We start from the raw sequence: 13,308 nt of genomic DNA on the forward strand, positions 1-13,308 counted from the left end.
GCGCTGGTAAGTGTCTATACTTGATTACCAGCGCTGGATCACCAGCGCTGGATCCTCTACACCCGAGACAAAACGGGAGTACGGCCAGCGCTGCAAACAGGGAGTTGCAGCGCTGGTGGTGCCCTGCAGATGTGTACACCTCCTAAGTTGCAGCGCTGTAACTCCCTCACCAGCGCTGCAACTTTCTGATGTAGACAAGCCCTATTTCTTTTTTTGGCCTTCACAGCATCCTATGGCATTGTCACAAGTTGACTGTGAGATTAATGTGAGTAAGAATTGCAGGATTGGGCCTTATGTAGTAATTTCAAGAGTATTTTATTCAGTTGTTTCCAAAGCAATGTTTTATGTCATTGTTAACATTTACATTTTTTAGAAATAAACAAGTTTTATTGGCTTGGTGCTTCATAAATACCAAAGGTCCTTATCCTGCAAAAGGGACCCACTTGTGCAGACCCGTTGCTCACACAAAGTCCTATGCAAGTCCTGGAACTGAATCCTGACATGAGGTCAATGCAGGTGTAGTGATCCACCTACGAACATCTTATTATGGCATTTGTGCCCATGTGAGCATAAGAATCCTTGCAGCAGTGGGACTTGAAATACATAATTGCAATATTTATATTGCAGTAAGATTTTTAAATAATATCTGTGTTGGATTACAGTCATTATTTGCCCAGGTTAAATTTTGTTGTAATAGAGACAGTTGTAGGGCTGTTTCAGTGACCTATGCTCTTTATTAGTAAATATTACAGCATGTTCCTTGTAGCAAACATTTATTTGAAGCAGAATATATTTAGGTCTCTCGTTGGCTTTCCTGAGCACACCAACATCAGCCCCTGATTGTGAGCCCCTTGAAGCCAGTCGGGAGAATTTGGTGCTTAGCCAGCGGGAGCGAGATGACAAAGTTCTCATGTTAAACCCTCATCCCTAGAAAACTACATTTCCCAGCATGCCTCACGCAGCATCGCTTAGTCCTTGAGAGAGTTGGATGGGGAGCGTTCATTAGCTGGGTGCCCCTCCCCCAACCCCCTCTCTGATTGGCCTGTTCATACCGAGGCCACCTCTGATTTGATAGGTTCCTGGCCTGTCATTGGCAGAGTCGAGAACATTGACATTTGAAATCCTGAGGCGGCTACCGCGGCGGCGAGTGGTTGGGCTGGTTGTTTGCCGCTGACTGGGAGAGCGGCTGCGGGGCGAAGAGGGGAGACAGCCGGGCAGCCGAGCGCACAGGCAAGGCCTCAGGCCTGGAACTTGCCGGCAGGTAGGAGCCCCCCCCTCGCCTGCGGGGAAGCTGGCGGGGTGGTGTGGGAGCCGGGAGGCGCTGAGGTGTCTGGGTGGGTTCCCCGCTGAGGGAGTCTGGGGTGTGGGGCTGGGAGGGCGATGTCTGTATTTTAGGGTGGGGGACTAATGGGACTCCCTAGGCCTGGCGGGTTTGGCTCATGCAGAGACGCTACGGTGAAGGGGTCCTGACAAGGGGGGGCGGGGGCGGCGACGTTCGTCTGTCGGCCTCTGCGCCTCACAATCTCCCGTCGCCCCCCTTCGCTCTCTCGAGTCTGCTCTCCCTTCCCCGTTGTTTCAGCTCAGGGGTAACGTCTGTGGCTGCTCGGTGCGGCACTCGCTGCTCCGTTATTGGCTCGGCTGGTAACCGAACGCCTCGGTGATTCACCAGAAAAAAAGACCCTCTTTTGTTCCCGTGAAAAGCGTTACAGGGGCGTGGGGGAGGGACAGGGGGTTTAATCATCAGCTGACCCGGCAATGGCATGACCGGGATCTCCTCTGCTCACTGGTGAGGGTGTGTCACTGTAAGCACATTCCTTTGAGTTGTGTATTACTTTTGCGGGCTTGCCTTTGGGGCTGGAACTTACTAAACATGTGGTTGGTAAGTCTGAGAAAATTAGCCTAGCGATCCTCTCTTATACTTGTAAATGAACATCGATTTTCATTTACATTTGCTGTTAACTTAAATGTTTTTTTTCTTTTACATTGGTATTGACATCCCAATGACTATGCTCTTACTGAGTGCTAAATCTAAGAGCTAAATTTTTTTTTAAAACTACTTTTCTTTGGCAATGTGGCATGTTTTACACTTGTGCCCATGGTATCTTTAAATATCATTGTTATTCTATGACCGATTCTCAACCTATTTGCCATTGTGGGTCACACATCCAGCTCTCTGTGTGTTATGTGGGCCACATCCACACAATATATACAGTAATACCTGTATGGTCCTGAGGATGTCGAATGGGCTGTAGCCAAGTGCAGATGGGGCCCCAAGTGGTCTGTGGGTTGAGAGCCACTGTTCTATGAATTGTACATAGACAACCTGCACATGCCAGGATAGAACACTGGGCACGCAAAGCACTGAAGCTACCTGTTCCTCATGTCCTGTGTTCTGCTGAACAACTGAAGGCATTACTCATAATGCTCGACAGAAGTCTCTTCTCTCTATGCTGAATATTCAATGCAAACTTTTAAGTATGCACAACTGTATGAGTATTTGGGTACGCTGTTGCCATGATCTTAAAGTTTGACATATATGCCAAAATGTACTACTAAACAGTTTTAACTGCGCATCTTCTAATTTCAGGTTTTGTGCATTTTGAGTCATACACAGCACTTGGTCTGAGAAACTTGAGTTGACCTTTTTATCTAATGATATTGACAATTTTGAATATGCAATTGCAGATTGGCACCAATGCATTTAATTATCTCCTTCACTAAAACCTAAAGCAATTAAATATTAAATTGTTGAGATTTTATATATACAAGGCAGAAAACTTAGTGATGGCTTTCACATACTAACTCAATCACATTTATGCGTAACAATTCTTATTCAGTTGTATCTCATGGTATACTAATATTTATGCAACTGGATCAAGTTATAGTTTTCACAGCAATTAACTTGTGTAGGTAAGATCTCAACCAAATCTTACATTAAAGTAGTCCACTCTCTGCAACACTACTTCAGAGATCAAGTATTTACAATGACTTTGTTTCAGAATGTAGAAATGGTTGCTAATGTATGGAAATCTGGGTGTGTGTGAGGGGTATCTTTAACTTACTTAATGCTGGATCCCTATTGTGCACATCATATGTCTTTTATTGCCTTTTCCAGCACAAGGAAAGGCAGCTACATTGAATAAGTAAACAAGTTTTTGAATGGTCCTTCTTGTGTAAAGAGATCTGGTATTAAAAGGATGCTGTTACCTTAAATCTTATCTTAGACTTTCTATTTTATGTACTGACTACTTAGAATATTACAACTACAACTCTAAAAATTCAGTTCCCTGCTGCTCACAGGTTTGTGCGTGTTCACCCCTCACACACCTTTGGCTTGGACAAAAAGCAATGAGGTTAACTTCACTTGATTGTCAGAGCTGTAATTTGGGGCCAAAGTTTGAATTGACACTGTCCCTTTAAAACAAGATGACTACAAAGAATAGCAGATGTGTTAAATCCTGCTAAACTTTCTTGCATACCCTGTCCATTTAAAAAATAAAACAAAAACAAAAAAACCCTCATAGATAGCTCTTAAACATTCAAGAGTAATACTAAGCATCTGTAACTATTATCACAGTCTTAAGCACAAAAAGACAGACTAATGAAAAGAGCAACAAAGAGTCCTGTGGCACAGACTGAGGTGCCACAGGATTCTTTTTTTGTTGCTTTTTAGAGATCCAGACTAACACAGCTACCCCTCTGATACTTAATGAAAAGAGTGTCTGTCAGAAATTGCCAGAGTTAGTCCAGTGCCAGGATCAAAAATACTAGCATTTTTACAATAATTATTGAATACTTGCTTTCACTGTGCTCTAAACTTACCCTTCTTTTGTCCTTGATATAAAACCCACTGAAAAATAAGCATACTATAAATTGTGCTCCCCTAGATCACTCAAAACCAATCAGCCTACAAAGTCCGATGAGCTGTGTATCAGCTCCTTTATATCAAAGGTAACGTTGAATAGAAAAATTATATTCCCTATAAAGCTCTTCTGGTTCTCATGCTTAAAATATTATACATAGGATCATATTTACATAGAACCATAGTATTTATGTGTCTTATTGTGTCTGCTTGAACTGTTGAGTCACTATTTATATTTGAGAAAGATGAATAATTGACATCCCGAGAAAGTCGGAGGAAATGCATATTACACCTATATGCCTTCTGAACCATTTCAGAACATTAACTATCAAAAGCTCTGCTCAAATAAGGAGTTTCTAGAGCTTAATCGTGATGCATAATAAATAAAATGTAGAAATTTAGCAGGCATTCTGTTTCCCCTGCAAAAACTATGGCTACGCCTAGCTTGAATGTCATGACAACTGCATGTCTGCACATTCCTGTCAGGTTTGGGTGAAGGGAGGGGAGGGAAGAGAACTGTAGTGACCATGTTGTGTTTAAAAGGCAGAATTGCTGATGTAATATTGTATGTATCTGCTTTTTCAATGTATTGTAGTATGTTAACTTGCATAAGGATTTAGAATATTTGTAAAACTCAGTTCTGTGTCTGTTAGGCCATGTCTACATCTAAAATTTTGCAGCGCTGGTTGTTACAGCTGTATTAGTACAGCTGTATAGGGCCAGCGCTGCAGAGTGGCCACACTTACAGCAACCAGCGCTGCAAGTGGTGTTAGATGTGGCCACACTGCAGCGCTGTTGGGCGGCTTCAAGGGGGGTTCCGGGACGAGAGAGCAAACCGGGAAAGGAAACCAGCTTCCCCGCGGTTTGCTCTCTCGGTCCCGGAGCCAGCCAGCAAACCGCAGGGAAGGAGACCTGCTTGCTCGGGGTTCCGGGACCGAGAGAGCAAACCGGGAACGCCGCGGTTTGCTCTCTCGGTCCCGGAGCCAGCCAGCAAACCGCAGGGAAGGAGACCTGCTTGCTCGGGGTTCCGGGACCGAGAGAGCAAACCGCGGCGAAGCTGGTTTCCTTTCCCGGTTTGCTCTCTCGGTCCCGGAACCCCGAGCAAGCAGGTCTCCTTCCCTGCGGTTTGCTGGGTGGCTCCGGGACCGAGAGAGCAAACCGGGAAAGGAAACCAGCTTGATTACCAGAGGCTTCCTCCTTCCACGGAGGTCAAGAAAAGCGCTGGTAACTGTCTACATTGGATTACCAGCGCTGGATCACCAGCGCTGGATCCTCTACACCCGAGACAAAACGGGAGTACGGCCAGCGCTGCAAACAGGGAGTTGCAGCGCTGGTGGTGCCCTGCAGATGTGTACACCTTCAAAGTTGCAGCGCTGTAACTCCCTCACCAGCGCTGCAACTTTCTGATGTAGACAAGCCCTTAGTCTTTCACTAGCAGGCCAGGCTGACTGTTATCTGAAAGCACAGTTGTCTCACCACACCCTCTCATTCATGTTGTGGACATGTAAATGTGTTTATTTTCTAGAATGAGTCTGCAGATTTTAAATAGCGAAAACATCAACGATGATCTAACAGCAGAAAGCTGTTCCTTCCTTTTCCCGTCACCAGAGTCCACAGGGAGACCTTCTATCCTTCGTCCATCACAGAAAGAAAATCTGCCGCCAAAAAGTGTATCAAAAGCTATGAAGGTATGTCTGCATTTATGTTAGCTACTTCCTTCTCACTCTTTCAGGACCTCACTCTTAAGAGAATAAATCATGTATATTTTGTCGGGGGCATACAAATATTCAATCAGAAACTACTTTTTTTTTTTCTGTTTTTGTTTTTTGTTTTTTTTCCACTGCAAAGGTAACTTTTCAAACTCCTATGCGGGATCCTCAGACTCACAGAATCCTAAGTCCTAGTATGGAAAATAAACTTGAGACTACTTTCACACTAGATGATTGTACTGAAGTTCCAGGAGACCTTCATCTGTCTGAATCCAGCAATGCTGCGTGAGTAATACACTCTATCTTCTTGTAAATTATTAAAGCTATTAAGAGTGACTAGTTTGTGAATGCAATATATGTTGAGGATCACTATGCAGACAAATTTCTAATGAGAGATAATCAACTCTGACACTTTCATACTTGTCAGCAAGTTCTAAATTGTACAAGAAAAGCAATCTGGTGCTGAAATTAAAAATGATATGGGGAGCCTACATAGCTGGAGCAAAAATACCCTAGTAATAAGCAGTACTACAATAGTAATTCCTGTGTTCTGTTCTCAGCGCTTTCACTGATACTGGTCAAAGGAGTCTGACTAGAGGCAATGCTTGAGTTGTACCTATAAAACGATGCTGTGAAGACAAGCCCTTAGCCTACACCTTTTAATACATGTACATGGCTAAAAAAAATTTTTCAGTGGTACTCACTTGTAAGTAGGGCTGTCGATTTAATCGCAGTTAACTCATGCAATTAATTCAAAAATTAATCACAATTTTAATCACACTGTTAAATTTCAATAGGTATTTCTATTTTGTTAAATATTTTGATGGTTTTTCTACATTTTCAAATATATTGATTTCAGTTACAACACATAATACAAAGTGTACAGTGCTCACTGTTTTTATTATAAATATTTGCACTGTAAAAATGATAAACAAAAGAAATAGTATTTTTCAATTCACCTCATACAAGTACAGTAGTGCAGTCTCTTCACCATGAAGTCAAGTATCAGAGGGGTAGCCGTGTTAGTCTGGATCTGTAAAAGCAGCAAAGAGTCCTGTGGCACCTTATAGACTAACAGACGTATTGGAGCATGAGCTTTCGTAGGTGAATACCCACTTTGTCGGATGCATGTGGGTATGCATCCGACGAAGTGGGTATTCACCTACGAAAGCTCATGCTCCAATACGTCTGTTAGTCTATAAGGTGCCACAGGACTCTTTGCTGCTTTTATCCTGAAAGTGCAACTTACAAATGTAGAATTTTTTTGTTTTGCTTTTGAACGCAGTTAATTAACAATGTAAAACTTTGGAGCCTACAGGTCCACTCAGTCGTACTACTTGTTCAGCCAGTCGCTCAGACAAACAAGTTTGTTGACATGACCAGGAGGCAGTGCTGCCTGTTTCTTGTTTACAATGTCACCTGAAAGTAAGAACAGGCATTCGCATGGCACTGTTGTAGCCAGCATTGCAAGATATTTACGTGCTAGATGCGCTAAAAATTCATATGTCCCTTCATGCTTCAGCCACCATTCCAGAGGTCATGTGCCCATGATGATGGGTCCAGCTTAACAATCCGAAGAAGTACTGACCGATGCATGTTCATTTTCGGCATCTGACTCAGATGCCACTAGCAAAAGGTTGATTTTCTTTTTTGATGTTTCGGGTTCTGTAGTTTCTTCATTGGAGGAGTATTGCTCTTTTAAGACTTCTGAAAGCATGCTCTACACCTCGTCCCTCTCAGATTTTTGGAAGGCACTTCAGATTCTTAAAACCTGGAGTCGAGTGCTGTAGCTACCTTTAGAAATGTCACATTAGTACCTTCTTTGCATTGTGTCAAATCTGCAGTGAAAGTGTTCTTAAAATAAAGAACATGCTGGGTCATCATCTGAGACTGCTATAACATGAAACATATGTCAGAATGCGGCTGAAACAGAGCAGGAGACCTACAATTCTCCCCCAAGGAGTTCAGTCACAAATTTAATTGATGCATTATTTTTTTAACAAGCATTATCAGCATTGAAGCATGTCTGCCAAAGTGGTGCCCAAAGCATAAAGGGGCATACGAATGTTTAGTATATCTGGCATATAAATACCTTGCAATGCTGGCTACAACAGTGCCATGTGAACGCCTGTTCTCACTTTCAGGTGACATTGTAAACAAGTGGGCAGCATTATCTCCTGCAAATTGTAACCAAACTTGTCTTGTGTGAGCGATTGGCTCAAGTAGGACAGAGTGGACTTGTAGACTCTAAAATTTTTACATTGTTTTGTTTTTGAATGCAGTTATTTTTTGTGCATAATTCTACATTTGTAAGTTCAGTTTTCATTATAAAGATATTGCACTACAGTACTTGTATTAATTGAATTGAAAAATACTATTTTTCTACAGTGCAAATATTTGAAATAAAAAATAATATAAAGTGAGCACTGTACACTTTATATTCTGTGTTGTAATTGAAATATATTTGAAAATGTGGAAAACATCCAAAAATATTTAAATAATAGTATTCTGTTTAACTGCATGATTAATTGCTTGAAAACCCTACTTGTATGGCTTTCCCCGCCCCCCTCCAGAAAATCATTATCCAGTTCTTTTTTAGTCAGCTTGGAGATAATCTTTGACTAGTGGTCAAATTCTGATCTCAAACCCATGCAGCTCCTCTGAACTGAACAGCAGTATTTGGATCTAGATCTTAGCTGTAACTCATATGCCAACTGAACTTCTTGCTCCTATATCTCTAAATGTCCAGGTCTGATATGCAGGGATTAAGTGACTTCTACAATGGCAAAGTGGAACATTTATTGATGGTGTTGTACAGTCATGATTCAGGCACAAATAACAGCATCTCGAGAGCTACTGCTTTTGTTGTAAAAGCAGCAAAAAGTCCTGTGTCACCTTATAGACTAACAGAGTGCTTTTGTTGTGTCTCCTCTCCCTTTCCTCATGCTACAATGAGACTGCTTGTGTTGCTGCACAGTCTAGTGCTGTATTTGTGGTAAGGAGCATCCGGACTTACTTTATGACTAGGAGGAAGAAAGCACTACAGACGGAAACTTTCAAAGAACGGCACTGTGGTGCATAGTTCTCAGGCTCGTATTGGTTAAGTACTGAAAGAAGATGGGAAGGGTCTGATTACTTAAACAACAAGTCTTGCAGAGACTCACAGGATGGGAAGTCCATAGTGAACCATATCCTTTCTTGCTTCCAACTTTGTCACGCTGGAACGTTAACTGGTTGGCTTTTAATTGTTTTCCTGTATAGCTTTTCTGTGTGTGGCATTCAGGTAACTATTTTCGTACTCTCTTTTTTGCAGAAGAGGCAAAACAATGGGAGGAAATACTTTTTCAGGAAGTAATGTCTTAATGCTCTATAGTCTGTACATGAGCTATAAATAAGCGAACTTGAGCTCATGGGTGAAATGGGAATGTGTCTGTGATTATGCATAATCTTTCTATAATCTATTCACTTACAGCAGTCAGTCATATCTCTTCTCCCCCCTCCCCTTGTGTTTTTCCTTGCCCCTCTGTTTTTAGTAAGTCTTAGCATTCAACTTCTGTATTCAGAGCAGTCTATGAAATTCTGGCATACATGTTTCATAGATTTCTGGGAGGGGAGGGAGTGTTCACTGACAGCAGGGGATAGGGGAGTCAACAGTGACTAGAGAAAGCAAAGGATGGAATGGAAGAAGTGAGTCATGTTATTACTTGATAGATTATGCTGATGGTCACCCCCCATTCTTACAAAGCTTATATGAATATTTACAGTAGATACAGTAATGGTACACATTCCTGGACTAAGTATTGTAGGGGTTTTCAGTACTACTGGTTCTTTACTACTGCAGTACATATTCAGCCTATCCAAAGAGTTATGCTCTGAATTTCAACCTCTCTCTTGTAAAGCATTCCTGGGTGGGGTTGAGGAGAAAAAGAAGGGGACTCAGCCGTGTGTTTCTATATGAGCACAATGTGGTGGAGGAGAACTGACTTCTTTAGGACAGATCTTGCTGGCTTTTCTCTAATCCCTGAATAGCAAGATACCAGGGTGGTAGGCTCTTTAGAAATCGGTCAAATTCTCTTGCTTTTATGGTGATCTCAACCCTCTCGCATCCAATTCTTTTTGTATAGCATAAAGCTTTGCAAATTCTGGCATATGAGCTTGAAAATGGTTTTGTTTTTTTTTGTTGTTTTTTTTTAAATGGTGTCTTAATTTATAATTAGCTAGCTATTTTAACACTGATTTTATTTCTTTGTAACAGAGATCAACAAGCAACTGAATTTGAGATTAAGACTACTAGAGAAAATGAACAAGTGCAGGAGGAAGCCAGTGTCACTCCTTATCCAGATGATGAGATGCCAGTGAAAAGCTGTGGTACATACAGCATTGATTTTGATAACTTAAACAACATCAATCCATTCCAGAGTTCCTCTCAGATGCAGAATTCTCATGAGAGCCTAAAAGAGTCTCCTATATTATCTAGCAACCCTGAAAAGGTTTCTGAGAAAAATGATACAAATTCGCTGTCACTGGATGAAACACTTCCTGTTACTTCCCCACTGACTGCTGCAGTGTCCGAGAGAACAAATCTAAATGCAGACACCCTTATTGGTGTGACAAAAGAAACTGTTTCCATGGATGTAGTGGTGTCAGATAATGAATCCAAACCAATTCCTAATGACGCTGACCAGGATATAAAGACCATCTCTGAAGTCAGCAAAACCAGTTCTTCCAATGGATCAACACACACACAGAACTCTCCACTACCTGTACAAGGGACCTACAACCTTGACCCTAACAGCGCTGATGTAACACATCCTTTCAAAACTAGTGGATTAAAGCTACAGAATTCCCCAGTAGCAGAAAGAACTTCAAAAGTGTCAAAACCTGAAGAACAGGCTAGTTTCTCCAAAGCTGAATCTGTAAAACTAGAATTTGACTTCACTGATAACGCATCTAGTAAAAGGCCACCTCCTAGAAAACTAGGCAAAAGACCTGGAATTAAGCCTCCTTCCAAGAAAACTGCTACAGCTCTAGGGAAAACACTGGAGAACTCAGAGGCAAAAAGCAAGAGTAAAACAGAAAATGAAATTCCTGTTTCCAGTGCATCTTATAAATTTGACTGGGAAAAATTTGATGATCCAAACTTTAATCCATTTGGAGGAGGTTCCAAAGTTTCTAGCTCACCAAAATGCCCTAAACCCAACACTGAAAAAGCTAATCAGCAAGAGGAACAGGATAGTACCTTACCAAAAAGGGAATCTCTTCCGACAGAGCAGATTAACAGAATTGTTGTTGCAGATGAGACTGCTGAAGAAATAGTGCCTGAAACTCAGTAAGTAAATCTTTATGATTGAACTTGTAGAACTGCCTCAAAGACATTTCAGGGCAAGATGATGCCAAAAATTCATGAGTGCAGAAATCTGTACAGTTCTGAGAAATCTGTGCTTGTGCCTGTGAACAGATTTGTGTGTGTGTGTGTGTTGAGATAGAGGTATTTTAATTTAGACTGTCTTGCTTTAGAAAGTTAATGAAAGATAAAAGAGCATCAGATCTGTGTGCTTGCTCTCCCTTCACCATTGCCCCCGCTACTCCTTCAAAATAAAAATTGAATGGGAAACAGGGTAGATATACTGATCTGTCACACTCCTTCCACTGTAGATGTTAAAACTTGGAGAGCTACCAGATAATGGCTGGTTCAGTAGCAAGGAGTGGAACAGACTGGACAATTGTTCTGTTTTACACTCTTAGCCTAAAATCAGTTCCTCAGTGGGGTCAGAACTTCACCTCTGGTACCTACCCCTAATATTCTTAGGGCATAGGACAAGAGTTGGCAAGGAAGAAATGACACTCTTGTTCATCCTATTATTCTATAATAGGGAGTTAACACTGCTTTCTGTTGTGAACACGATCTGTAATATAAATGCTTCTCACAAAATCTGGAGCTGGAAGAAAAAGTGATAATATCAAGGGACTGGGAGCCTTCCTCCTTTAGTTAATTTTAGGGGGTAGGGTGTTTGTGTTGAATTCTGAAGTCCAGTTTTAACCACTTATATGCCAACAACTTTACTACGGAACATATTGGAAACAACTAGCTGTTTATCCAGAGTAGAATCTATTTCATTTGATGGGTTCATTTGACAGGAATGAGTATTATGTGTTCACTGTCCTGGTCACACATACAGAGCCACCTATTACTGTTAAATTAGGATAAATATTAAATTTACACTGCCATCAGCTAAAGTATTGGACTGCTACAGTGAGGCTTTATGGAGTGTCCATAAAAACTTTGCTACGGATATTAGACCATGTTAAGAGGAGGGTGGGAAACCTTTGCGTTCTGGGGTTTAACTCAAACAGAGCAGTTTTCACAGAAATGCTGCAGGTTTTAAAAGTAGAAACTCCTTTAAATCTAATCTCCCTGCTTTTTGTTAATGGAAAAGGCTGTTTGATTCTATGGCAGTCATGACTTTCTGTACATCCATGATAGTATTCTAGCTTTCATGGGAGAGGTATGTAAATTCATTCTTACCTGCTGATTGGTTTTTGTTAATGGAGAGCTTGTTGCTATTTAGAGACCATTATATCAGTGGTGGGGTCAGGGTAAGGCAAGCTGTCAAACTTCCTATGCTTAAATGACTCTTAGCCAGGTCTAGGAACATGTTTAGACCTTTGAACTGATTAGATTACTATGACTTTAACTGTTTTAGTAGCTTCCCTGAAGAAAAACCAAGCAAAGATGAAGACAAGTCTGTAGTTCAAGCAAAAATTGAAGAGAAATCTACAAGAGAACTAACTATGGTAATGTGTATCTATATTTAAAATATCCAGTTTTTGGTAAAACCGTTATGTTAAAACAGTTCTCTATTTCTAATAAAGTTGCTGTTCTCCCCTTCTTGCATTCCCTTCAGCCTATAACTGTAACTCTTACAGATCCTCAGACTTCTACAGTGAAAACAAAATTGATTTTTAAAAACCGTTGAAAAGAGGGGTTGGGCCCTGTCTGTGCAAATCCATAAACTCAGCCTGACATAAATGAAGGGATCAAATCAGTATTGTGGATCATAGCTATCTAAAATCTCTTGATTTAGTTGACAGCATAAAGTGCAGAAACTGAAAACTTAATGTTCTGCTTGATGATGAACAACACAATGTATTGGGTTAACAAATTCCTGCTGCTATTGAAATCTTTCCCATGGACTCTATTCTGGCTAACCTTTTTAACTGTTGTATAACAAACTGATTTAACCATCACTAATGTGTTTTAAGTGCCATAAATATACTATGCCACTCATACTCCCAGTGTTCCATATTACAAACTAAGTGTATGTCTGCCTTCCAGGAGAAAAAAGCAAGCTCAAATACCTCACCAGTTAATGCCCACAGTCAAGGTAACTTGCCTTTAATTGGCAGTGGAACATCCTCTTTGGTTGATCAAGAACATGAAGCCAGTTGCAAGAAAACTGAAATGGCAGTTGATATAAATGATCCAACAGTAGTCACTGAGTCTGAAGAGTACTTTAGACCCTCAACTGAAGGTAAGAGGCGCTGCAACAGAACTGGACACACATGCTGTTAAAACAGCTCTGTATGCTGTTTTCTTCTACTTCAGTTTAAGTTATAGGAACATCTTATTACCAATTCTAGTTCTTAATGTTTCATCCTTCCTATCTTTAAAGGGGTAATCCTTAAATTCAGACAGGTAACTTTTTTCCTAAGATTATTGAAACTGAAAGGCGTTTG

General features: G+C 41.0%; 1 protein-coding gene across 2 annotated transcripts in view; it reads left to right on the forward strand.

Annotated features, from left to right (window-relative positions):
- Window positions 1-1,153: 1,153 nt before the first annotated feature.
- The window catches only part of TACC3 (transforming acidic coiled-coil containing protein 3), a 48,975-nt gene continuing 36,820 nt past the window's right edge, over window positions 1,154-13,308 (forward strand). The window contains exons 1-6 of one of the 2 annotated variants that reach the window (XM_030565511.1): window positions 1,154-1,261; window positions 5,388-5,550; window positions 5,711-5,856; window positions 9,827-10,900; window positions 12,276-12,366; window positions 12,908-13,103. In XM_030565511.1, the coding sequence (XP_030421371.1) occupies window positions 5,389-5,550; window positions 5,711-5,856; window positions 9,827-10,900; window positions 12,276-12,366; window positions 12,908-13,103 (1,669 nt within the window). In that variant the 5' untranslated portion in view covers window positions 1,154-1,261; window position 5,388. The remainder of the gene's footprint in view (window positions 1,262-5,387; window positions 5,551-5,710; window positions 5,857-9,826; window positions 10,901-12,275; window positions 12,367-12,907; window positions 13,104-13,308) is intronic. The other variant, XM_030565512.1, reaches the window with a different exon arrangement.

Source organism: Gopherus evgoodei, chromosome 5 (assembly GCF_007399415.2).
Source record: "Gopherus evgoodei ecotype Sinaloan lineage chromosome 5, rGopEvg1_v1.p, whole genome shotgun sequence".
In the NCBI taxonomy this organism is placed as follows: Eukaryota; Metazoa; Chordata; order Testudines; family Testudinidae; genus Gopherus; species Gopherus evgoodei.